Below are 26,886 nucleotides of genomic sequence, written 5' to 3' on the forward strand. Positions count from 1 at the left end.
ACTTTTCTCACTTTCCAACCGAGATAATCTCTGTCCCACCGCCTTTTCCTCGAAATCTCCCACTGCGAATCGGATGTCCTTTCGTGTTGGCTGCTGTTGTTGCTGTTGCTTCGATTGCATCGATTTTCTGCTAACTTTGAACGGTATTTGAAAGGAGCTTAAGCTTGTTTCTTTTATTTGCGCTACCTTCGCGCGAAACCCGATTCCATGGGCAGCAAACAGGACCAGGTTGGCTAACAAATTCTTGGAGCTATTCAGCGGTTAGCGGTTGGGGTAAACAACTTCTATAATCACTGTAATGCGATCAAGCATAAAGATGGCTCTAGCTGACCGTTTATTTAGATGGGTAAACGGGTAATCCTATTTTTAGCCATGTTTATTAGACGAGAACAGCTTCTTTCACTAATGCGATTTAAAGAAAGCCTAATTTTTTAAAATAACTATACTTAATTAGTTGCAATCTCTTTCACATTTACATCACCCCTGCTAAGTAGAGGGTATGTGGTAGTCGAAGAACTCGTCTATAGCGCCCTCCCTGATTGTTGTAAAGTTGTAATAATAGTAATAAGTTAAAATATGTTGGTAGAGGATTTCAATGAGGTATTTTATTTCAATAAAATTCCGCTTAGAACATTCACCATTCGTTGCATTCCGTTCGCCCTCTAACCTGTTAACTTGGTTTTAATTTACACTTAATTACGTGCATTGCCGTGGCAAAAGTGCAACAGATTGCTTCGTGGATTGCTTCATTAATTGTCCTCTGTTGTGGCAACTACCATCCTGCCGCATCTCCCCTCTAATAACACATTACCAAGCTGCTGGTCCTGCTATTTAATGGCCTCACATGTGTCGGGAGATAGGGACAAAAATTAACCTTTGACCTGAATGTGTACGGTATCGCGTCACTTGGCTGTGCAAACAAATTGTTTCACGTCAAAAAGTTCCATTATTCGATTATGAGCCGGTCGAATAATACATTAGTAATGCAATTAATTAGTATATAAAGAATTCCGTATTCACACCGCCATCGGCACCAAATGATTAACTTCCATGGCAATTGTTTTGCTTAGGGCCCAACCACTTGCTTGATTCCCTTCCCATAACTGCTCTTTTCTGGCCAAGAGCACCTGCCCGCTCTTTGGAATTCCCAGTTGCTTTCTCTTCGTTTGCCCACGCAGCCGCATCAAGCTATTCCGAAAATAAAGCAGCCGACTTGTGGACGTTGCGTATACGCAGTGTTGTCGCCGCCGTTCGTTTGGAACCACTGTTCAGTCGCTAGCTGGACGTGATGTTGGCCGGAAGAGCAGCACGGCAAACAAATAAAGACTTAGCCAAAACAGCTGAACAATAGCTGAGCTGAACTGAACTCCAGGCCGTAACAAGTGTGGCAGTAGTTAGGTGTTCGTGCCGCTGAAACAACAAGTATCCAGCACAGTACTTTCTATTTCGGTTAGTCGGTCGGTCGGTTGGTCGTTTGGTCGGTTTGTCCGAGTGTGTGCGTGTTGGCCACCTAAGTCCTGGTGCGTGCGTGTGTGTGCGCGCTAACTGTGTTTTTGGATGCAAATCAAAGCGCAGCTCACCTGAAAAGTATGCTTTAAATTTTTACTATCGCCACTCCGCGTGTGTACTTGTAACTCTGAAAAGTTTCTGTTTCTGTGTTTATTTGACTACCGCGGCGCATTTACATAAGTAAACTTTGGCATGCGCGCGGCCTGCTGCCGCTGATGTAGATGTAACGACGTCGACGTTGGCACTGAATAATTAATGCAATCAAGCAATTTGAACCCGTTCCGCCGTGGAGTGTGCCTGGGCCAGTGCCACAACGGTTTCAACGTGACCATAATGAGAGCTCCCCAAGCTACAAGTCACTAAGTGTGCCCGAAAAGCCCAATAACACAAAGAGATAACCTGACCAAAATTCGCAACAAAAAAAAAAAAAAAATACAACACACAAGAAGCCTGAGGAACAAGGAGGGAATACACTATATTTTTCGACAGAACTATAGCTATACTATACCATATTAACAAGAGAGAGTCTACTATATATGTACTTACTTAGTGCTAACTGACCACGCATATTCCAATCATAAATTATCGTGATAAAAATTCTTAGGCGCTGAAAGCCAATTTCAATTTTCACCCAAAAACGATAGAAGAAGAAAAGCCCCTGAAAGAGAAGAGAGAGAGAGAGAGGGATATACGCTGTCTGCAGACCAACAAATTACTAATAATAATTTTTAGATTTAAACGACAACAAAAACGAGACTAACAAACATCTGCTGGCCACACAAGGAACGTATACAAATAAATGCGGGTATATAGCAAAATGTAGACAGCTTGGCAAATATATTTCGATTAAAATATATACCAAATTGAACTGGACAGAGCTTTGACACGAAAACCAAATCGTTTGCCAAGTGAATTTTATGAAATTCGCCTGATTATTGCGGCAACAATAGAGATAAGATTCGGAATCAGAGGAAAAGCGTTTAAGTGAATGGGAAAAAGCAGCCAACAGGTTGTCGACGACAGATAAGGCCAACATTTTCTCGAAATTGGTAAGTTGAAATCACAGCAGTGTAGAACGAATGAAAAATAATGAATGTGGCACTTCATTTCTACCACTTGGAAGGATAGTCTGATTTAGAAGTTTATTAAATGGTATGCTAAGTTTTGTCAATGATTTTATTTTGCTAAGAGCTTTGCCATCAACTAATAAAGGAGATTAAGCTTTGAAAACTTGATTGAAAATGAATTTGGGTTTCTGTGGAAGCTTAAGTTTTGCCAAAGTGAAAGAAACTACTGCAAGTTTTGAATAAACTAAATAATTTCTTTAGCAAAGTTAAAGTTTGACAAAAATCATTACAAACTAAAATGGTCATTTGGCTACTTTTAAAGCAATTTTCTTAATTGCATATATTTCGTGTTGGCAGAGTGCATTTAAAATTCTTTTTAAGTTTACTCACCTCACAATTCCCAAATCTGTATCCATTAATTAAGTGCAACTACTTACAGCTGAGAAATGTGATTAAAAGAATGCTATGCAGTTAAGAAATTAAAGTGTCATTGGTGACTTTCTTCACTCCTGCAAGTTCGTCGCTTTTTGCAAAGGTCCTGCGCACGGCTGCCCAATTCCTCCATCCATTATCCACGTAATCCCACTCGTCACGAGATTCCATCCGTCAAATCCCATTCCCGCCCAGCAGCAACATGTAAATGCTCCTGTAGTTCCGGAACATATGTGTACGAAATGAAAAGATCCCAAGGAGTAAACTGTAAACTGTAAAAATACTGACCATGTCGCAAAGTGCCATAAACAATTTTACAACATTTTTGCTGTCATAAGATTAAATGTGCATAAGCTGGAGGAGGGGCAAGGACAAGAAGAGCGCACTCCTCCGCAGGAGGATGAAAAAAAAAATGGAAAGTGCTAGGGAAAAAAAGGAGAAAGCTGTAGGAAAAGCTGGGCAATAGAGCACTGCGATGGGCGAAAGCGAAACAAAAGCAATAACTATAAAACAAACACGACAATTCGCTTCAACTTTGGGGCTACAAAAAATGGCTGAACACACACAGACAGAGGCAAACCGACTTTATGTGAAGAAAGAAAACAACGCTGAAGAACAACGGAGACTCACAGATACGAATACACTGGGTGAAAACTGAATGATTTAAATTACACAATAAAAGTATTGATTTAAGAGTGCTGGGCTCCGGTACACTGCAAGATAGGTTAGACAATGTAAACTTTAAAATATTTAAGATTTGGAAACTCCTTGGGGTTTAAAGGAATATTATATGGAGAGTATTTATGTTTTTCTCTGTAATATGTCTTGCATCGCTTTGGATTTTCTCACTTGAAGGACCCCACTTCGATTCCAGCACTTTTACTCGCGGTGTACACATACACAAGCCCATGTGCATTCATTCTGAGCTCCTTTTTTATGGCCGCTGGCGGTGGGTGTTCGTTGGTATGGTTTTGTTGAGGGTCGACTGGGCTATAAAGGTATGCAGCAGGCAGCAGACGACAGCATCCAATTACAAAGTGAATATTTCGAGACTTGTTGGTTTGACTCCCGCCTTTACGCTCGGGCAGCATATCTCGGTTTCCTTCCATGTTGACCTTAACATTTATTTCATCTGCTCTCTTCTCGGCTTTGTGTGGCAGCCTTAAAGTGACTTTCAAGTTTTTGGTACCGCCGTTACTGTCGCTGACCTGATTCTGATTTCTTCTTTAGTTGCACGAAAACGAGACCACCGAAAACACCGGGTCCATTCCCAAATGAAAACATTTTACGGGGAAGCCCCCACGGAGAGTGGTGTTAGTAGGAGGTCCTTGGGGGGAATAATGAGGTACGCGACCGTGCCCACTTGAGCACGTTCTACATGAACTGCTGGCCCAGCCGGCAATGGTGATGATGGCATGCTAATAACGTCCAACGACCACCTTCCTGAATGGCCAAAATACAAAAAATAAAAAAAGAAAACAAAAACGCTAAAAAACTGAGAAAACGACCAACATGTTTCGCCACGCTTTCGCATTTATACATGGCCTGTCATTTTAACATTATCCGCGCGAAAACCCCCCGATAGCTATCGGTGCGGTCCTGCTGCTATTTGACTCCGGGACTTTCCCCAAAATTTCGAGGGCCAACAAGTGTCCGCTTCAATGTTTGGGCAGCTGTGTGAAATTTAATTAGATTTACGACGGCTTTGTCCATCAAACACTGCCCGCTCACCCGTGGCGTATACGCAATGTCGCCATGCTGGGAGGTGGAGCACACACACAGGAAGCAATCACCTGCTGACCAACAAAGAGCACATTGTCCCCTCCTTTTGTGCCATGATTTTTGGACACTTTGTATGCCACGCGACATGTGTCAGGTGGGTTTAGTTCCAGCTTGGCTTTTGGTTCATTTCAAAAAAAAAAAAAAGTAGGAAGGAAGGATGGAGAATGGAAAAAGGAAGCTCTGAAATGGCAGCACGTCCTTTGAGCCGTGTGACGTGTGGCAATCACAAGGCAGCTCAATAAAGGACGAATCGAATTTGTAGGCTGAGGCTGCAGTCGCGCATCGACTATCAAAGCACCAATTTTGAGTGATCTGCTTGGTGGGCCTTCAGTTTTATTGTCTACTCAATTTTCGCCAGTTTCCCATCCACTTTTGATTAACTGCCAGGATGGCTAAGGAAAAATTATGAGTTTCGCTCTTGTCGGGAAAATAAACAAACATATTTTCACAGTAGAGTATTTATTGACAAAGAAAGCCGCCCTGCTGTATGTGCTTCCCTAGATAAGAAAAACATTGGCTAAACTTTGGCACAGTCTCGAATATTTAATTGCCTGTAAATATCGACTAATGTGAAATTCATGAGATTTTATTTAAATGGAATACATTGTGTTCATTTTTTTTTATAGCTAGAAAGTTAAATCTAAGGCCAATAGAAATTTTAAGCTGCATGCCTAATCTGCAGAGCAAATACACCCAAAATATTATTAATTTGGAATTCATGGAGAAACAAAGGCATTTGGCCAAGTGGCGGACCGAAATGGCAGGCAGAAAAGGGCCGTTAAGGAAATTGCAAAGTTAATAAAAGAGTAGTCGTTGAGGCTTGCGGTTGGCGTTTAGCTTTAGACGCGTCATTAACTGCTTAAATAGCAACATGTTCGCCAGCGAAGCCGTGAGTGTATTCATTATCACCTGTCCGTCCGGGACGCACACAGACAAAGCGAATGTGATACCCGGGAGGGATGTGCAGGCGCTCACACTCCCGGCAGGATGCTGACATCCCACAACGTTGCTATAAGTGCTTCATCTTGTCTGAATAACATTTGGGGCAGGACCTAAGTAGGAACAGAAGCATTTACCTCATTTCCATTCCTCCAGCTCTTAGCTCTCAGCTTTCAGCTCCAAGCTCTGGGCTCCCAGCTCCATTTCCCATTTCCTCCCCCAAGAAATGAGCTGGCGCATTTATGGCAGCCATTTTCGGGACGAACAACTGGCATTTAGTGCCCCGCCAGAATTCCTGCCTTCATACGTATTTAATGAACTTTGTATTCTCGTTTCAAGCACACCTAAATAGCTTCTGTTCGCTTCGGGTTTGGTTACCTGGCCCATCTGCCATCCCCGGAGCTTATTTATGATTGCCTCTGCAAGGGGAAAATGCATATTTACGAGGCTGCCTATTTCGGGCGGGCTGCCTTTGCATTTCAGAACGTTTTCTGGCACTTTATTGATCCGAGTCCCTGAGTTATGGATGTACTGCAAACTCTGTGAACCTGCCAACAATAAACTTAATAACTCATTTTGCATGCTAAACGTATAAATTTCTTTTTCTCCTACCCTTTGTCTGTCTAAGATTTTATATGCTCGGTTTCAAAAGTAACTACATTTGATAACCACAAAAATGTTGCAAAAATAAGTTGCTAAGGTGAAGTTAAAAGTTAAGTCGTTAACTGGTTAGCTAATGAGTTTCACGGCCATCATACTGAATTTTAGATGGTCAAAAAGGGATATATTTGCTAAGAAGAAAACACGTTAGACTCTGTATATTCATTACCGAATGGAATAAGAAAAAAGAGCTTATTTTTAAATTTTAGCAGATATTGCTAAGCCAATGCATGCTTAAACATCCTACTTTGTCCGAAATCCATTAAGCTGTCTATTCACAATTAGAATAAATCCCAATTATACTTCCTAGAATTGGCTTGTACACACAAAATACATAAAAGCATACCCAAACCAAAGAAGGTTTATTGAAATTTATTATGAAACAATTATTCAAAGTACATACGCTTGAGTAGAGCAAAAATAACCGGCGCTTATTTACTGATACAAGTTTGTCCATCAACTGTCGGCAAAATCATAGCGCCGCTAGAGATTTACTTTGAAATTTGAAATAATGAAACCGAGCTGATTCGTGATGAATTTGCAAAACATTTGCGTTTGCGAGTTGCCACTCATAATTAGAATATATTTTTTAATGATTTCTCAGCTGTCATTTGAGGCGTCAAGGTCGTATCGATTTGGCAGTCGCCAGAAGTCGTCGACTGTTTTACCTTCGAGCTGGTATCCGTTTCCTAGGAACGGTGCGAAAGCATTTTCCGATTTTCCGCCACTCTGCACGGTTGACAACTTTTCATGTTTTCAATTGAATTGCCTTCATCACGCGGCTCTTATCGGCTCAAATTCAAGTTTTCGTAGCCGTGTGATTTTTCCAAAAATTTTAACTTTGCCTTTTCGTGGGTGGGCTAGATATGTGTACATATATAGTAAGTATACTTTTTTTCATTGCTGTGCTCCGTTACTCTTGTTACGGTCGTTAGCCTCTGGGGGCAGGCCTTCGGGCTGGGGGGCGTGGCACTTGTGCTTAGCCTACTCAACAACGATTTGCAAGAAACATTTCAAAATGTCAGCCGCACAGCTACGAAATGAATGCCGGGCAAAATGGCAAGAGCAAACGTTAAACTTTTTGCACCAGTTAAGCTAAAATTTCTTAGCCCAGTTCTTAGTTCTGGGCCAAAAAGTCGACTTTTCTGCCATTAGCCATCGGCTGTGATTGATTGACTAATACCGCAATTTGCCTGTCTCCCACCGATGTTTACATTCACAATCTATTCCTCTGTTTACGCGCAAGCCAAACATTTATTTTTTAATGCGCTAACCATGGAAATGGATTAATTTTATTTGGAATTCCGTTTGATTTATTTGATTTATAGCTGCCGAAGAGAACATAAAAGGAATTTTCGTAAACTGATATTGAATGCTGAGGTCAATTCAAATCGATTTGATAAACAATAACATTTTTATGTTTTATGTACACCTATTGTTTGTCTTGCTGGGGTTTTGCGTACTTTGCTGAAGCGGAAACTGCGTCAATCAATGCAGCTTACCCCGTTTTTCCTAAACTACCAGCGTAAGTGAAGCGTTTTTAAAGCCTAATGAGCCGTGACTATAACCGCTTTTTTTTCCTCCTAAAAAGTAAGCACACAAACAATAAAACGCAAGTGCAAAATTACTCAAAATGTCAAAATGTCGAGTCATTTAAAGGGTAGCGCCACGTTCAACCTCTTTTGCAGCCCCATTCTGCTGCGAGAAAACTAACAAAGTGCTCTAATCGAGCCAAGGGGCAATTTCTTGTGTTGCTGCAGCTGCACTTTGCACCTCCGCATCCGTGCACCCAAAAACCCGCTTTCTAGATGTTCTCATCATGCACTGAAAAAGAATCCAAATTTTTACAAGAAATAGTTTAAAATTAGGTAATGTGAAAGATATCGGCACACGGACAGGCCGAATTATCTGTTGTAAAACTAGCTGCTCAGTTATTAAAAACATTTGTAGTTGCTGACGTTTCCATACAGAGACTAATTTTATTTTCACGGACAGGGGTTTTCCGCTTTAATTGCTTCATTTTTGTTGCTTTATTGCGTGTATATTGCCCCACAAAACAGATATAAATCATTCGCGCATATCGTAAATGTTGGTAGAAAATGACAAACAAGAGAAAAAAGATGATTAAAAGCTTCAAGACAATCCTCTATAGGATCTGATTAAATATGAATATTTTATTTATTAGTTTTCTTTCTGTGTACGGCTTAGAAGGCAGAAGCTGCGAGGGGCGTAGGGCAGTGGGCGTGGCTCCGTGTTGACGCATGTTGACTATGCCTTTGAATGGCTGCCGTGGTTGTCGGTGGGTAATTTGCAATGCAGAAAAACCAACAGGGCGCTAAAAAGGAGAGTGTTTTCGTGGGAGGTGGAGATGGTCACTGGGGGCAACATAAATATTCAGCGAGAAACGTCATATTTACATTTAGTCTAGGCTGATAATCCGGGACCGTGGGAAGTCCCCTTTGGGTGGTGCTGGCTGGGTTCCCCTGGCCACAATCGGTTATCTGCCCCCGGCTGACACTTGCCCGTCATTCATTCGGCTGCTTATCGCAGAAGCTCAAATAAAAAGTCCCCAATCTGCGACTCGTTTGTCTGGGACTGAGCTATAAAAGCCTCACCATCTCAACGCTCAAAGCATCAATCAATTCCCGCCACCGAGCTAAGATGCAACTTAATCTTGGAGCGATTTTTCTGGCCCTGCTGGGTGTGATGGCCACGGCTACATCAGTGCTGGCAGAGCCTCATCGTCACCAGGGACCCATTTTCGATACGAGGCCGTCGCCCTTCAATCCTAACCAACCAAGACCGGGTCCAATTTATTAAATTGACAGTGGGAAATTCACACTGCTGATGTCGTTAACACATTGATAAAATTAATACAATTAAACCAAAACTGAACATCAAAGCTTGTCATTGGGTAATTAAATTAATTCCACGCTGAAGGGGGCCAAAAGACACAGGTAACTGGAGGGCGGGCAATTAGCAATCACAGTTTCACTGAACCAGAATTATGAGGTAGCTGCAATTGAAATTGTACCTCGCTGATTGTTCGGTGTTTAAGGCTTCTTCAATGGTATTCAATCCATAAATCATAATGGCAACTGTGATTGAGCCAACATTTGGAATGCAAAAGCACTCGAATGCAATTTAATTTGCATTTTGCATCTGCTTGGCTCGCGGGGCGTATGAGTAATCACGGTTGCCATCGATTGCCATTCTCTGTAGTATACTACACTTGTGCATGTATATTTAGATGCGAATAAAAATTGAGTACGCGCAAACATTTCAATGAGCTTCACACACAAAAACGACAATTTCTTCCTCACACTCTCCGCTGTTTCTGTCTATTTTCAGCTGCTATCCAAGAAAAGCGCTAAGAAAAACACTTGCAAAAATTAGCAGCAGCAGCTGATGGACGAATGGGCGGTTGGCGGCGTTCGGTGCGGGAGGCCGTTTCGTCTATAAATAGTCTTTGAACACTTTCTGCGCGTGACAGCTGTGACAGCGGCCATGACGTCATTGGCTGGATGAGCCACGTCACGGATGCGGTATAAACTGGTCTGGCTAAGGCCAATGAAAGCATATCGCGCATACGCCCCGTTGACCCACGGCAAACAAAAACGCTCGAGTGTTTCCCAATTGAAGCGCTAGACAAACAGCAGCGCCATGGCAGCGCTATGATATTATTATCAACGGCGGCAATATGCGTACAGCCAGCAGTAGCAGCAGCAGCATCATTGAAAGAAGCAAATCCAACAGCAACAGCAACAGGAGCAACATCTGCAGCAGCAGCAACCGCACAACTAGTAGCCGCATCAACAGCAGCAGCAACATTAGTAGAGCAGCCATGGGAATCGCGAGAAAGCACAGCAAAAAGAAAGAGAGGCGGAACACAAACAAGAATTGTCAAAATATTTAAATGCTTACAGCTGCTCGAGTCTCAGTCTAAATTCGTCGTCGATCGGTCGTAGTTCCTGTTGTTGTTATTATTATTTATGTTGTGTGTGTTGTTGTGTGCCAGCGACATATGAATAAAAATTGCAAAAATAAAATGGAAGTGTAACTGAAACGACTCGAAACGAGACACTAAGTCTAGTACCGTACCGAAACGAAACCAAACTTAACCCAAAACCAAACCAAAACCGAAAGTCAACCAAACGCACCACATTCATGTGCCACACATATGTAAACCCAGTGAATCGAACAAACAACAGTGCGTGTGTTGTGTAAACAAACAAATATTTGTGTTACATTCAAATTTAAAGGGAATATAGAAATGTCAACCCAACGAACCGATACGAATACAACTTAGCTGCAAATTCTGAAAAACGGTGAGTTGGATTCCCTGTCAATGGTGTACATGAAATACCAATTCATTATGAGCTCTTTGTTTCTGCGAATTCTTGCATTTAAATTGAGGTTTTGTTTTGGTTTTAGTACTTTTGAATTATTTCTATTGGGATTTGTTGTACAGCTAGTTTGGTTTTAGCAAAACACTACGGGTATTGAATTTCTCTTTTGTGTTCGTGATTTTAAGGCTTTAAAGATTGAATATTGAAATGGATATTTGTATTTTTTTTTATAGATTAACAATAATTGGTTTATCCTGATTGGTATCCGAGCCACATTAATAAGAATAAAATGCGAGTTTTTAATACGATAACATAGCAATATGTATGTATCATACCTGCGATATGAACAGAAGCAGAATTTAATTACCCTAATGTAGATTCCATCCCCGAAACTTGTTCATGTCCCGAAAATGACGGTCTGCTCTTCTGTCAGACTGTGCATGTCAGACTGAATTTCAATTCGTGTGGGGACTGGAGCCCATACCCATCGGAGGCCCAACCCTCAGCGCCTGGTTTTGCTGCTCGGGTAACTCTGCATGGGGCCCACGTTGCGAATACGCAATTTTCGTTGAAGCTGCTCCGTGTTTTGCCAGCCTCTTCCAACGCTTTTCTCATAAATTGAGTTTACTCTTTTCGACAGCTTTGTTTGCCTTGCTATCGCAGCACACCCCCATCTTCATCTAATTTCCTTTTGCATAAGTATCACATATCTATGCTACCTGTATCATTGTATCTTTGTATATTTTTTGCGCCTGCCTTTGATGGCTATGCCCATTTGGATGTGTACGGGAATTATAGCGAATTATGGCCCACACAAATCAGCACAAAACTTTATTGTTCGTTATGTTTTCTCAGCTGGAGTGCAAAATTCCTGGGAGAAATGAGATTGATTGAGCCATTACATGAATGACCTTCCTTTTGATTGGCAGTGAAGTCAAAGGCATCTTGCTAATTGGACTAATGGCTAATACAAAATTTGTATCTGCATGTTGTATAGTTATCATCTTAAAGAAAACTGAATAACTATTGGAATTTGCTGAATTCATATAAATATGCATGCATATGCACTTTGTTGTATTCATTTTGAAAATCAAATAAGCATGCGAAATTTTTCTTTAGCATCCAAATTATTCAGTAGATTTTCCTTGACCTTTGCTTTAGATTTCTTGTTTTCCGTTTTTCGTTGAACGTCTTTAGGAATTTATGTTATGTGCATTCTCATAGCTAGGCTAACTACGCATACGGACTTTCTGAGTTTCGATGTTTTTATCTTCTTTTTAAAAGGAGTTAAAAAGGAAACACAAAACACTGTTAGAGCAATTATATTTAATATTTAGGAAATAAAGAGAAGAGCACAGATTTGATGTTGTCGCTAAGAATTTTAGATATGCGCACTGTTTATTAATGTACGTGAGAGAACCAGAAAGTCCAGACTATCATATATCCCTTATTCAGTTGAAGATATAGACGATTATTCGGAAGTGCGAAACCTTATTTCATTACTTTAAATTCTCGTATCTTACTCAGAAATATATGGCGTTTCCCACTTGTTCCATAGTTTTCATCAAGTCTAGTATACCCTCCAGAATAAGAAGTATAATGATGTGAATTTTTCGAGCGTACTTGAGCGTCTTATTTTTGTAGCAATCCCAGTAACCTTTTCAGAGAATATATTCTTAGCGAGCCAAATATTTATTTATATGCGTTTAGATTTAATTAGAAAAATAAAATGAAAGCGAAGAGCGTTTTGCAAGCCCCACGGCTTGAGGTGGAATTCAAAAGCAGGGTCAAAGGCACCCAAGCAAGTTGCCTTGATCTTAGCATGTTCTCGTATTTTCATAGCAAGTTGCAAGGAATTTGGTTAATTTGTATTCTCATAGCAGACGGCGAATACCTCGGCGTGCAGAGCAACAATAATACATTTGTTTATATGTTTATACGCTTCGAAATATAAATACACATGTGCCCCGTCTTCTGGGCTCACTGCCATGTAATTATGTATGTCGCTGGCCGAGAAGAGCAAGTGCATCGCATGGGCGCCTTCACATTGCTCCTCCTCGATGTTTTCCTTTTTTTTCCTAGCCGTTTCTGTTTCTGTTTTCGTGTACCGCCTTGGCAATGCACTTGAGTCAAGTTTGCTTCCTCTAGTTGGCCGGCTTTTCCTGGGCATTCTCAGCATATTAGCATCTCGGCATCTTGGGACTTCTTGCCAATGTGCAGCTAGCCAAAACCAGGGGTTTGTCTGCTTGATTATTTATAACAATTTATTTGCCGCTGGCTTCCTCGTTCTGATAAGCGAACTGACATTGCTCTTCGGGCTTCATTGTTTTCTGTAGTTAATTAATTTCAATAGAAGCAGTTGCCATTTGCCCTTTCATGGGCTGCTGTTTGTGCATTTTTGCAAAATTACTTTCGGTTGGCTTTTTCTGTTCGTCGTTGGAAAGGCTTTTAAAATGCCAGTCGTTGCCGGAGGGGGAAACGAGGAAATTCCCGGATCCCTCGGCTTTTACAACTTTCAGCTGGAGATGGGACAACTTTCTCTTTGTCCGCCCACTTTCACTTACTCCCCCTCTCAACCGGTTTGATTGATCAATGTTGACATATTTAACGAGCTGGTAAAGTGCAGCAAAACAATTCAATTATGTGTGTGTGTGTGTGTGCAGGGTTGGGGGTGAAAGTTGGGGATGAAAAGGAAATATTTGCGTACCCCGCACGGATAGTGTCATCGGCAGTGACTGCTCCTCCTTTTTGTGCCACCCACATCCACCAACACATCCTCCTCCGCCTTTGCAACCTTCGAAGCCCCACCGTCATGGCATTAAATATGGGGAATTATTCATGCGACCGCCCCTATCTGGCAGCTAATAAATAATTCACATTGAATTAAATTGCGTGATTTCTTTTCGGCTCGCCTTGCCACAAGCTGTGTAGCCCCCCATTTATGAAATGCAATTTCTGTCTTGGCTTTAGCTTTTCCTCATACTTGTTCGTGAATACCCACCCCCCTTCCGTGTGCCACCCCCTTCTCACCGTCCATCGCATCGCATTCTTGTTGTAAGTTTTCTTTTCGGGTTTTCCTCATTTTCACATACGCACACGCAAGGCCGCCGTACGCGATATATGAATTTAATCTCCCCCGATTTCCCGTGCCGTTGTGCGCTTAATGCGATTTTAATGCCGGCCAAGGACCCGCCCTCTCAGATTTCGTGGGTGAATATCATTGGGTCAGTATCCATTATATATCAATTATGCAAATGGTACGTTTTAAAACACGAGCTTTAGTCAGACGAAAAGCCTAAGATGGGAATTAAAATTAAAATGAAATTGCTATCGCAAAAGATACTTAAGCCCAATAGCAATGCAAAATGTGCTTTAAATGTTTACTCAACATAGCAACAAAAATCCATTAAGCAATATAAGTATACATGAGACTTGATTAACAATAAAGATGGCTTTCGCATATAAATTTTAATTTTAATTTTTGTGAAAACTACTTATCTTTAAATTTTCGAATGTCTGATTTAAGTATCTTATAACACTTTTATAGTTTCCAATATTGCTAATATCATGGCCAGAAATCCCTTTACGTATTCTGCAATTGGAAGACCCATAAACTTTGCCTGGGAGGACAAGACAATGGCACGCTATAATCACTCATCCAGTTAATTCTGATCCGATAATTAAAGCGGCGTGTAACCATCGGTTATCATGAATATTTAATGCAAATTTAATTGATATGGGTCCATCGATTGACCAATAAAATGGCATAATAATAAGCCTTGCATGTGGCGAGCCAGTAATTCGCCCACCACCCACAAACACACCCACTCGCACCCACAAGTGGCTTAGACACGCACAAACTTAGTGGGTGGTGGGTTGGTGGTTTCACCAACTTTCAGCTCGGGCTGTCATTGCCAATTCCTGTTAATTTGTGTTTGAGCACCACCCTGTGGAACAGTGAGCGATTGTTTTACTTCAAGATAAACTAAAGTAGTGTTATTACACGGAAATGGATTATAGCTTTCAAGTTCCTTTGCTTCTAATTAATGACTTAAAGGAAAAAGCTACAGTATAACTTATGTAGTTTTACATTTAATGAACTTTTAATAAAACAAAGAAAGTTTGTTAATAAGGGCAATATTAGTCATATCCCACATTAGTCAAAAAATAGGTGCCTATTGTACAATTGACACCCTGACAATTTGCCACCTGGCCCCCAAAATCTTTGGGCCTTGTCCTTGGCCGTGCAAACCTGGCCAGAAATTTGCCCCCGGTCAAACTTTGTTTACCAACTTAGAGAGAAGGAGTGCCAAAAGTTTGACCCGAATTCTGGCCCTCGAGTGGTAACTTCTGTTCTTCCAGGGAAACGGAACAATTTAATGAGCAAAAAGACTCGCATGAATGAGCGAACAGCAGAAAGGAATATTTTTAATGAGGCACAAGCTGAGCTCTGTTTGGTTTTTGTGGTCAAACTTTTTTGTTTCGTGTTCTAAAATGCAGCGCATTCAGTAATTACGACTAATTAATCATTGACTTGTTTTGTTCATTCTTCTCGTTTTAGCATCGTCTTTAAGTATCGACAACATGCAGCGATCCAAATGACAGCACGTCCCCGAGAATTGAACTAAACTTGAACTCACTTTGTGATATACCCGACTAGCAGAAAGTACGTTAAGCCCTAGTTGTAAACGAACCTAGATACTCTCTATATTGTTTTGGTAACTTAAAGCACTTTAGTTAGACAACCCAAAAAAGACAGACAGCTGACAGCACTGCTAACTGAGAACCCTAAAAAGACAGGAACTTGAATAAGACCCAACTAGACCGAACCCACCTAACCCTGATTAGAGTTATCCCCAAGAATCCCTCAGAAACGAAGAGACAATCCCAACAAAGCCAACAGCTGAGATCCACTTAGCGCTGTGCCACCATGCCACATGGGGACAGTGAGGAATGTACGTAATATATCCCGCCGATGAGCTCATCTTGATGACCTATGGTTTCTTTGCGCCACGTGTGAAACCACGACCCTCACTCGACTGCCTGCCCGAGCCGCTCGTGCCCATCGAGTATCCAGCCAGAGCCACCAACACCAGTAACCTCGCCGGCCACCACACCAACAAAGTCCCAACTAACGCCGCCGTCCACTTCGAGGCCATCACTCCGCCCATTGCCATCCAGCCAGCAACCGCTCCGGCAGCACTAGCCTCTTTCTACCCAGGATCTCCGCCAGCCTCACCGCCGTTCACCTACCCGGGATCACCTGTTCCCTCTAACTTCTTTGACTTCGAGGAGGTAGTACCGCCACCGACTTTTCAGTGTCAATCTCAAAGTCTGCCGCCCACGCCCACACGCCGCACATCGCGCGCCTCGTTAACTCACTCTAATAACTCCAATCTTTCGCATCAGGGCTCCACGAAGAGGAGCAGCCTACGGAGGAACCCCCAGCGGCCGCCTACTGCGTCCATGTATAATGATTATAATGATGCCAGCCAGATGCAGGGGAACAGTGCCACTGGACCAGGACGAGCACCATTCCAGCGCAGCAGCGCAGCTATCGATCAGGATTCGGCAGCAGGAGGAGCACTAGAACACTATGGGGATCTCCGCTCACGCAGCCCCAGCATCTTTCTGGAACCACCCACGCCGGATCCGACGCACGCCCACTTCGGACCGGGATGGGGTCGACCAATGTCGCCCATGGATCTGCCGCCGGAAAGATCGTCGGCCAGCGCATCCGGCAGCAAATCGCCCACCGGAAAGTCGCGTCTGCGGCCCAAGCTCCACCTTCCGCTGGGACGATTGGGCCGCTCCAGCTCCTCGGACACGAGAGAGAGCAACAGACTGCGCGAGGATGTGCATGTGCACGTCGAGAATCCCGTATTCAGTAGCGAGAATCTGCGCCAGAACAACTTCGATGCATTCTTCGAGGCCCGCGAGCCGGTCATCAAGCTTCATCCGAAGACCCCTAACACGGCGCCAGCGGATGGCAGTGGGAGGGGTTACTCGCCGCCTCTGGAGAACTATGCGGGTGTATACGATTCACCAAGGACGAGGAGTCCGGCGGGCAAGAGCGGCGCAAGCGGTGGCGGCCTATTTGCGCGATCGCCGCGCGAGGATCGGGAAAGGATGGCCGGCGCAAGGTCACGGAGTGCGGATCAGTGCGACGGAGCAGTGGGCGGACAAGCCAGTGGTGCGGCGGCCAGGGGATCCAACTCGGCGGGTGGCGGCGGGGGCGGTGCCAGTTCTGGCGGAACGCCTTCCAAAGGTGACAGGTGCCTTCCAAGTCATCTCTTGCACCTGCTAATCGAATCGTTTACAGTTGTTTGCCGCGCGTCTCGTAGAAACAACCTCGAGTTGATCGCCATAACATGCAGCATATGGGGATGTTTCGGAATTCACTTTCAAGTAGTTTGATGGTATTCAATTTGAGTTGGAAATCTCTTCATAAAATCATATCTGAACTTTCCAAGCAAATGGAACTCCATCAAGACTAGTGAATGTGAAAAATCTGGAACTCCTTTTTAGTTTAAAGCAACTTTTCATTCGCAGTTTGGAGTTATGTTATAGTTTGAGAATGCCTTTGAACACTGCATCTAAATATAGTATCCTTGGATTAGAGTCATTATAATGTTTAGAGTGACTGATAAGGTTAATTTTCTAGCGTCCGATTTAATTTAAATACATCGTTATTTATTAAAATTTTTGATTTCGGTTTAAAATTGATGCCATATGGTATAATAGAGCTGGTTATTAATTTATTCTTTGACTACTAGTGAGCGGAAGTGATTTTGTTTATTGTTCAGTCCTTTTCTGCCCTTGAACCTTTCAATTAGCCGCATTACGAACTCGTTCAATTCCTGCACACTAAGACCACAATCCTCATAATGGACTCTCAGATTTCTAGTTCGCAGTTTTTCCAAGGATACTCAACCTTTGGCCCTGCCAATGCTCGCAAACCCATCCTTGTGCCGTCCTCGCTTAGTTAAGCTTGGTTAACTTTTGGTACTAAACACACACAAAGGGGAAAGGCGAACTTAAAGTGCTTAGGATGCTTGACTTTTCGCCCGCCCATTTCCCATTTCCCATCTGCATATCCATCGTGCCACCTTATCGCTTGAGTGGGGTCCACAGCTGCTCCTCGCATGCATAATTGGATTACCTGTGCCCGTGGATGCAACTGCGAGTGCAACTGGAGCTACAACTGAGTTGCGTGCCTGGAGCGCATTCTCCAAATGCAGGCACGCACATAATTCGTTTGGAAAACTAGTAAGAACTGATGTGGGAGTAGGGGCAGGAGCAAAAGCAAAAGCAAAAGGAGCAGCACATCCAGTTGAGACTGGCGTTTCGAAATGAATGTCAGCTTAGCAGCGCGTGAAGTGTAATCAACAACAGCGATAACGACATCCTTGCAGCTGGCACGTGAGCTCGAACAGCCCGAGATCCTGCTAAACCACCGGTAACAACAACAGCACCAGGCCCACCCACTGGAATTCATTTCAAAGTTCACAGCGCGGCAAATTTGATGACCAGCGGCAAAGTAAATCAAGAGCTACGTGATCGCTGGAAATCTCGGACACGCCCTGTTTATTCCGGCAATGTTACTTCAAATTGGACGGGGCCAAAAGGATGCGACAGCCGAGCATTTCATGCAGCCGGGTCCTTTAATAATTTCTAAAGCACACTTTCGTGGGCGATCCGCTGCAGCTCCTACATATTTCATTGGGCCAACCAGTCGGACAGTAATTGAGCCTCGTGTGAGCGTGTCCAAACAAACACGACAGACACTTTGGACAGTGGGTTTGGACTTGGTTAGAAGGGGTCGAGTGGTGGAGTGCGGAGTCCGGGTGAAACAATCTCCAGACATACCAAACAAACGGACCCCCGAGTCTTTTTAGCTGCGAATGTGTTCTAACGAAATCTCGACTCTCGGCGCGGCAATGAAATTACGCTTCATTTATTGATTGAATTTTAAATGAGGGGACTTCCATCTTCCCTGGCTTTTACTTTGGCGCCAAACATCAGAGCAAAAAGGAACTAAAGACCAGCAAGTCAGAGGAACCTACATACAGTAAAGCTTAAAGATATAGGACTAAAAAGCATCACAGCTAATTTTTATTAGTGTTAAATCGAGATGGTATACTTCTATCTTTAAGTAAAACCTTTTTGAGAACCATTGCTTGATAAATACAAAATTAAAGTTTTATTCTTAAATTACCAATAACTAACCAAATCATTTATTAGAGCTTAGTATTCAAGGGGGTGAACCACCATTTTGCCCGCTGTTGTTTGAGTCCTTTTGTTGACTTTGGTAATGGGGCTCGGGTTTAAGGAGCTGTCTTGGACTGAAATACTCGAATTTCCGTCTTGGTGCAAGGCGAAAATAGGAGCGATAGAAAAAGTGAAAGGCCGTGGGGGGCAAATGGGGAGCTGCCTTCACTCATTATTTATGCATAAATACAAAAGGCAGCGATCTGTTTGATTGGCCAGGGGTTTGGGGGAATGGAGGGCCGACTTGTGTATTTACTATGGCGTGGCCAAAATAATTCCTGACATTGCCTGACGGATACTTTACTCCCACCACCCGAAATCAAATCACATTTCGTTTGGAAATTCTCATTTGTTTGCTTTCAATTCGGTTCGTTTTGTTTGGAATTTATGCTGCGTTCTGTTTGTTTTCCTTATTTAATTGTTTGGTTTTACGAGTTGATTAATTTTTGGTTTGAGTAAAAAATGGATTACATTTGTTGTAAGTCCAGTGAGTGATAACGATATTGTCGTCGGCAGGTTCTTCGGTAAAATCTTCAAGTGGTCGAAGAAGTCGTAGGAGGAGGATCTTTGGGTGGAGGGGACCACGAGGTGGTTCCCTTAGCCCCCAGGGCGGCAGCATGGCGTCCTACAACGGCGTGCTCAAGGATTACAGTCACAGCAGTTTGAACGAGGCATTCAAATCACAGAACAATGTCAACTTTAAGTTAATTAAAACAGGTGAGTTAAACCAGAAGCCAATATATTTCCAACTCCTATCCCATTCCGACACATGGGAGTACACGTGACGTGTGCCAGACTTTCACACCTGACACGCTCGCCAGGTGGCACAAAAAAGTGACAAACAGCGGGCGTTGGTTGCGCCCTGAAAGGGAAAACGAAAAGCAATTTATGTGGCAGCATTTTATTTGATAAGTTTCCGTAGTCGCTTTTATGGCTTATTGATTTCGATTGCCGATTGTCTTTGTCGGTTCGTCAGATTGAGACATAAATCAGTTCAGGCAGAGGCTCTTCAGCCAGCAAAGCCTCGTAAATTCGCTATTCCAACTATGAGTATGTTTACCCAACGAACAACATCCCCTGACACAGCTGCAACTTTTCGACATAACTTTGACTTTGAATTACGGCGCTGTCGGAGAAAGTTGTCCCAGCGGATGGCACCTTTGGCACTGGCGAACATCAGAGTTTCCAGTAGTTCTGTGTAGCCTGTAAAGTTTTTAATAACATTTTTGCTGTGAACTGCATGTGAAATCAGAGAAGTTGGAATAAAAAATTATTGATTAAATTAAAGTTGCCTACAACAGTGTCAGAAACTTTTCAGTTTCAACACATTTGACAACCTGTTGCCGTGACGCTATAATCGCGTATCTGGCAGGCCATAAAACGATTGGGCCATAAACTGGCAGCTTAAGTGGCTAAAAGCCAAACATCCATATTCATATATGCCTGAGTAATCGTAAATGTGATGGATTATCCAACAGACAGTCAATCCTTTTAAAGAGGCTGACTTTTTGTGCTTTACTGCGCATAAACTGGCTACTTTTGTTACAGGCAAACCAAAGTATGGGAAATGTGAAAAAATCACACTCGTAAAAAGTTTTTAAAACATTTAAATGTTTCAAAAGTAAATAAATAAATACATTTTATTGTCTAAGGTATTTTTTGTTCACTGCCTTGGGAGAAAAGCACAAAGACTTTAGCCGGAAGTGCCCACCTCTCCCCTGTTGGCATATCCGTTTCCGGTGCTTTCAGTGTGTCTAATGCACTTTGTGGCTCGTCATAAAGCGTGACTGCCTCTTAGTTTTATTTGACCTTAAAGCTCACTCAACCTAATTCAATTACAGTATCCGATTTCTCCGAAACACTATCCCGTCTGTACGAGGAACACGCAACTGCCCTCCAAGTTGCGGTGTCCAATTATCGCAAGAAGAATGCCGAATTACGCAAAGAAAGGTAAGTGGCCCAAACGATTTTCCCAGCCAAATTCAGTTGCCAAAAACCCAACCGAGTGGCGTGCAGACCCGCCTGCCACTTGGCCATCTTTCAGGCATGGGAAACATTCCTGCAGGAGGTCGAAACCGATTCACAGGCCTGCAACGACGTGGCCAGCGTCCTTTCCCGCCAGGTGAGAGTCCCTTAAATTACGGTTTTCGTCGAGAAAGTTGCCGAAACCGAAATGGGTTAATGGCATTATCGTGTCGCGTTAAATATTCAGTTACCTTCACTGAAAATAGAACTTTACGGACGACTGTTGTGCACTTGCCCTAAAATATTTTTAATTAACTTAATGCGGGAATTCATTGATTTACTTTCCCTTTGAAACAATAGCCAGATTTATACTAATAATAATATATGATAATTTTTATTTGTACCAGTTACCACATCGATCGGATGTGCTAGCCATATGTGTGTTTTTGGGGCCTTGAGGCAGCACAAAAAAAAATCCCAATTTGCATTATAAAAGGCAGACTCTAATTATGGTTAATTAGTGGGGGCGTGGCGCTGCGGGGCCTTGGGAAATGACATATGTTTTTCGAGTGCCGAATAATGTTGTTTTGCCGCGGCGTTTGCTTTGTTTTACTTGGCTTACACATTTAATTTTCATTTTTCACGATGATTTGCCCTTTTTTCATTCGTAAAACTGGCAGGGGACTGAAAGATATGCCATACATAATTTATTTACCCACTTCTTTAGGTGTCGCGACCAATGCTGGATAAATCCTTTCATCGCAAAGTTCAAAGCCGTAAAATATTTACACACAGGGAGTCTTTTGAGACTATTATCGCAAAGACTGAAGAGAAGCTGTCAAAGGTGAGTTTAATTAACAAAAAAGCGTTGAGTCCTCAAGGTTTTGAAGTCCCAAAAGTAATCTTACCGAACAGGCCTTTAAGATGCCTTAAAACTCTGTTCAAGCAGAAAATATCGCATACGCAGTGTGGGCCGGTCCAATTGCCCGTCAAATGCTCTGTCCATTGTGCGTGTGCCAATTTACCCTTTTCTGTGATTACCCATAAATTGACCACCCAACCCTTGTGAACCTTTACCCCCTCCCTTTTGTTGGTTGCCGTTGCCATTGCCATTGCCATTGCCATTCTCTCCCCATCCACAGTGCCGTGTGGACTACAAGCAGTGCCACCTGGCCCACCGACAGAATCCCAGCCAGCACTCGCTCACCGAATACATCGACGCCCATAATGCGTACGTGCAGCAGCTGCATGCCACAAATGGAATGCTGGAGGCCTACCACACGGACACCCTGCCCCAGCAGATGCAGGAGCTGGAGGAGATCCACAACGACCTGGTCGCCATTGTGTCCGACTCGCTGATGCAGGGCGCAGAAGTAATTGCCGGCAAGGTGAGTGCCCCGCCGACCAGTGATTTATCACTGCAGCAGGTGGTTGTCGCACCCCATAAACATGGTATAGTGTGATAGTGGTAGTTGCCCGCCCAGTGGCACCTCGAATTCGAGTTAATTTCTGCAGCACCTTTTGTTTCCTGGACAGTAATTTGTACCCGATTATTATAATTGCGCGGTGTAGCAATTTGCCCTGGTAATTTGCCTAATGCGTGGGCAGGTCCTGCCTGATGATTGCGACACTTTTTTTTACCGGTGTAGGGTATGAGGAAATGGAAAAAAACATATATGAATTGGTAGGTAGCTCGATGAAAAAATATACAACAATAAATACTGGAATAAAATTCAAACAAAGAAGAATATAGAAGGGCTTAAGGATCTAGATAACTATAAAATTTAAGGGTATTGGAACTGCACAATTTAATATGAAAGTAAAGATAAAGATAAGTTAAGTCTCCATGCAACTGCAGTTTAAGGGAAACCAAAACATCTGTGTCAATAATGTGTCCAAATCATAATTTTTCCGCAGGCCAATGACCAAGCTAAGCGGTACAACAGTCTGAGCAACCAGTGCGCAGCTGTCTCACCTCAACAGGATCTAGTGAACTTCGTCCGGCTCCTGGCCCAACCATCGCAGGCCCAGAAGATTCCCAGACGGCTCTTTGCATCGCCGCAAGCAGAGGTCGGCGAGGAGGCGGGCGACCACAACGTGAGTAGTAGTGCATATAACACCTGTCCGGCGGACTAAAGTGATTGTTTTTGTGGGCACCTGTCCGCCGCAGGAGATGACGCCCTGCCTGCGGAACGAGTTGGTCTTCGACCGGCACTCCACACTGTCACAACGCTCCGCGTTGGAGTCGCTGAAGCGGGAGGCCATCGAATTGGAATTGCAAATACGTCAGCTGCAGGTGAGATGAATAATCCACAATAATACACAAAATGATAAAAGCTCACAGTACGATATCGCAGCCATGTCGGTACTTAAAAAAAATGGTTTGTTATGTTTCCAAAGATTTTATTTGAATGGGTGGCCAATATCACAATTGTTTTTTTTTTCTGTTATCCTTTAACTTTCACAAAAAACTATGTAAAGTCATACAATTAAAAAACCGCTTATATCTGTTCGGTATTCTCGATAGAACTGCACTCTTTGCCATCTGAAGTGTGCATTTCGGTGTATGAGTTACACTCATCTTGCTTGTCTTGGAATTTACAAATTAAAGATGCGACTATCAATGTGAAATAGCCCTCCAGAGCTGTTAGAGGTTATATTGTTTATTTTTTTTGCAATGACTTCACGTTTTGGCACTTACTCAATGATGGAACTATTAGAAAAGTTTGTGCAAAATTTGGGTTCCTTAAGTTATTATTTATATTCGATATGAGAGTGGTGAATACCGTTATATAAATCCAAAGAAAGAGGCAAACCTGGTGGCCCTTGACGAAAAAGTATGGGTATTAGCCTTTATATTCGAATACCATCTGTTGACTCTCACCCATTTGCTTCCAATTAGCAACAGCAGAGAATTGAGAACAGTAACCAATCCGAGTCCCATGCAAAAACGATTACTTGTATGATAAAGCAACATTCTTTTGATTATTCCTTCCCTATCGATTTTTGTGATCCAAAAGGGATCAGGTATCATATAACTTGGCACTGATTGATTGGATAAACGATATATACTGAATATCTGTATTACGCTCACCAAAGCCTCAAAGCCCGCTATAATCCTGCATCCTTTTTCCAAATCGAAAAAGTAGAAGAAGCTCTTCAATCTTGGGAGGGCCTTACAATTGAGCCTTATGTTGTTCCAATGCTGATTTTCCGAAATGCGGCGATTTCCTTGGCAATTCTCATTAGAAGACATTTTCAGGAAATTGCTTTTAATGATAGTTAAATATATGTTATTTGGGGTATTGCCTATGAAAGCTTTTAACTAGCCTTCTTTTACAAGTAGATCTATAATATTACAAATACATTTTATTCTTAAAAATTGTAAACTTTTACAAGATCTATTACAAAAATATTTATTTAAATAATCAATTTGACTGGTTACTTTTCCTCTCGTAGGACTCCATCGAGGCTCTAAATCGAACGCAGACCCGTGGAATCGAGGGTCAGCTGTACAACAAGGTCAATGAGCTTCAAGAAGATTTGTCCATGAAGAAGTTCGACCTGCGAGCCAAGCAGATCCATTTGGCGGCCATAAGGGCTCAGGTGAGTTTCGATTTAGTCGGGGTGAAAAGCTATAAAGTTTAGCGGGAAAATATACCACGATAAAGCTGGAAAAGCAGCAAAAGAAACCACTTCGAAGTTAAGTTTATGCCATGGAAAAGCTTTCACTTAGCTTTCCACAGACCTGTTGCTGACAGCTTTTTGGGTGAACTTTTCATGGCCGAGATCTAATGAGTTCCATTAGGCGGGGTCGGGACGCCCGACACGCCCCCCGTTTGCACGCTTGAAAGTACAGATGAACTGGCGCTCGTATGTAGGTCAAACAGCTGATTGGCGACTGCGCATGTGACCCAAGCGTTTCGCCATCTCCCTCGCTTTTTGGAGCACTGAAAGCCGCCAGCAGGAGCCAACTGTGGGTCAGGTTCGTCCTTCGCCTTTCGCTTAGTCCTGCGGTAGATTAGCTTGTGCGTGGTCAGTGCGGCTGTTTGGCTTGATTTTGTCCTGCATTTGCTAGGTCCCTGTTTTTTTTTTGCGGTCCTCACAAGAGAGTTACTCAGTCAAAATTACACCGTGTGCTGTGCGATTTTCTGTGTTTTCTGGTGTGACAAACTATTACTGCGTGGGAGTTTGGGAAAAACCATCAGGCTTTTGACTGTAACCTCAACCTCTGGGCCTGCAAGTGAATCAGCTGTTGCCGAACAGGGCTCGGAAAAGTCACTTCAGAGAGAGCAAGAGAGAGACAGAGAGTGAGAGAGAGAGAGAGAGAGAGAGCGCGCGCGGAAAATTGCATGCGAAGCGTTGCCAGACATTCGAGCCATCTCCCGATGTAGCTGTTTATAAAAGCAGCGTGCAACGGTCGCTCCGAGTCAGTCACGTGCTTGCACTTCGACGTATACGTAACGCGGCTCGCCAGCTCCGCTCTTGGGTGATCCGTTCGACAAATTAGCCGTAGCCGTAGTGCCGTAGCCGTAGCCGTAGCCGTACTTCCGCAGCCGTATCCGTATCCGTAAACGCGCCGTCGTCGTCGTTTTTCGTCGCGACTGAGGTGCGATTGGCTGCCAATCGCGCAATTGGAGGGGCTAGCTAAGAAACCAATGCAAACGAAACACAAACCTTAAATCCAAATAAAATTGAAATATATTAATATATATATATCCCGAAAACAGACACCATTCATATATATATATATATCCTCCTAATATATATGCATAATTTTAGAGCGCAGTTCAGGGCAGGCTTTTCTAGGCGAGTTGTTCTCTATTTTGATAGCCACACACAAGATAAATTGAATTGAGTGCAGCGCGTAAGTAACCAAACGATGATCAAAATAGTAATGCAACCAACTAGTCGACAGTCCATGTAAAATAACTTAGCTTTATTAACCAATCACGCATACGCACCGTGCGCCCAACGAATTCGAATCAAAAAACAAATAGAAAAGAATATAAATAAACAAAAAACGAATTAATGTAGCACTGCCAGAATTACTTCAAATCTTTTGCCTGCCTTCTACAACAAATTTCTAGCCAAGTAGTCGAAATTCGTGGCCAAGCGCTTAATTTCACCAATCAGAAGCTAGTGCAAACTAATGCCAATAAAACACAACTCAATCAATCTAGCTAGCTCGTATGTACTGTAAATAACCAATACTCTTTGCTAATCTAGATGTAGTTTAACCTATTCTTACTCAGTAATTGCAACATCAACTATGTAAAAATCTATCTAGAGCTAGAGGCTCGGCTCGCTTTGCATTTTGTAATTTCGTGACCTTTGTGCCTGCACCGCACCACCCGAATGTGGGTGCAGTCGCAATAGCACCCGTACACGTACTTGTAACCACAAAATACTACCAACTACCAACCACCCACAACACACTTCGCATCCGTATCCGCATCTGAATTCGCATCCGAATCCAAATCCGAAAGCTATATCTTAATCCGACTTCGATGTCGCGAGGAGTGGAAATCCGTTTGTGAACGGCCATCACTTGAAAAATTGAAAGAGAGACTAGCGACCACGGCGACACCTCGAATTTGTTGTTTGTTAAAAACACTTTGCGTAAATAAATACCAGTAGCCGAGAGACACACGCACACACGTACACCCCCTCTCTCACAAAATATATACATAAATAAATATATATATATCTGCCACATCATGCGCGTTATCGTTCTCAAAAAGAATCGGCCCAACAAACGCGGCACGCCCACGGCAGCAGCGGCCACCTCCTCGCGAGAACCGCCCAAAAAATCGCCATACGCAAAAGTAAGAATTTGAATTTAAACTCGATACTCTCAATATTTGGTTTCAATTTTCGACGATGAAATACTCGTTATCGCGATAACGAGC

The 26,886-nt window shown here is 42.9% G+C and overlaps 3 protein-coding genes and 1 long non-coding RNA gene across 21 annotated transcripts in view; 3 read left to right on the forward strand and 1 right to left on the reverse strand.

Moving 5' to 3' along the window:
• The first annotated feature begins 1,270 nt into the window (after positions 1-1,270).
• Stacl (Stac-like) overlaps positions 1,271-26,886 on the forward strand; it is a 70,789-nt gene continuing 45,173 nt past the window's right edge. For 12 of the 18 annotated variants that reach the window (NM_001274065.2, NM_001274066.1, NM_001274067.1 and 9 more), the window contains exons 1-11: positions 1,271-2,558; positions 9,741-10,717; positions 15,300-17,013; positions 19,526-19,726; positions 20,851-20,959; positions 21,026-21,131; positions 21,702-21,818; positions 22,117-22,362; positions 22,892-23,071; positions 23,145-23,270; positions 24,434-24,580. In NM_001274065.2, coding sequence (NP_001260994.1) covers positions 16,335-17,013; positions 19,526-19,726; positions 20,851-20,959; positions 21,026-21,131; positions 21,702-21,818; positions 22,117-22,362; positions 22,892-23,071; positions 23,145-23,270; positions 24,434-24,580 — 1,911 coding nt within the window. In that variant the 5' untranslated portion in view covers positions 1,271-2,558; positions 9,741-10,717; positions 15,300-16,334. Of the gene's footprint in view, positions 2,559-9,740; positions 10,718-15,299; positions 17,014-19,525; positions 19,727-20,850; positions 20,960-21,025; positions 21,132-21,701; positions 21,819-22,116; positions 22,363-22,891; positions 23,072-23,144; positions 23,271-24,433; positions 24,581-24,981; positions 26,803-26,886 lie in introns of those variants that run through there. The other 6 variants (NM_001382114.1, NM_001382113.1, NM_001103857.3 and 3 more) reach the window with 4 other exon arrangements.
• On the forward strand, positions 4,871-5,270 carry lncRNA:CR45020 (long non-coding RNA:CR45020). Its single transcript, NR_124564.1, has one exon. It is a non-coding gene; the product is annotated as a long non-coding RNA:CR45020 (long non-coding RNA).
• On the forward strand, positions 9,021-9,288 carry Mtk (Metchnikowin). The gene has a single exon (NM_079028.3). The coding sequence runs from the start codon at positions 9,051-9,053 to the stop codon at positions 9,207-9,209; it is 159 nt and encodes a 52-aa protein (NP_523752.1). The 5' UTR covers positions 9,021-9,050; the 3' UTR covers positions 9,210-9,288.
• On the reverse strand, positions 23,360-24,314 carry CG30472 (uncharacterized protein). Its single transcript, NM_166095.5, has 3 exons — positions 23,859-24,314; positions 23,676-23,799; positions 23,360-23,618 (listed from the first exon to the last, which is right to left on the reverse strand). The coding sequence occupies exons 1-3, from the start codon at positions 24,228-24,230 to the stop codon at positions 23,476-23,478; spliced, it is 639 nt and encodes a 212-aa protein (NP_725463.2). The 5' UTR covers positions 24,231-24,314; the 3' UTR covers positions 23,360-23,475.

The sequence above is a fragment of the Drosophila melanogaster genome, chromosome 2R (assembly GCF_000001215.4).
Source record: "Drosophila melanogaster chromosome 2R".
In the NCBI taxonomy this organism is placed as follows: domain Eukaryota; kingdom Metazoa; phylum Arthropoda; class Insecta; order Diptera; family Drosophilidae; genus Drosophila; species Drosophila melanogaster.

Excerpts from the sequence above, each read along its gene's own strand:
- Mtk (NM_079028.3), top strand. The coding sequence starts at position 9,051 with ATGCAACTTAATCTTGGAGCGATTTTTCTGGCCCTGCTGGGTGTGATG.
- CG30472 (NM_166095.5), bottom strand. The coding sequence starts at position 24,230 with ATGTCTTCTAATGAGAATTGCCAAGGAAATCGCCGCATTTCGGAAAAT. Across the intron at positions 23,800-23,858 it reads TGCTAATTGGAAGCAAATGG|GGCCACCAGGTTTGCCTCTT; the intron begins GTGAGAGTCAAC and ends TTTTTCGTCAAG. Across the intron at positions 23,619-23,675 it reads TCTAATAGTTCCATCATTGA|CTCTGGAGGGCTATTTCACA; the intron begins GTAAGTGCCAAA and ends AACCTCTAACAG.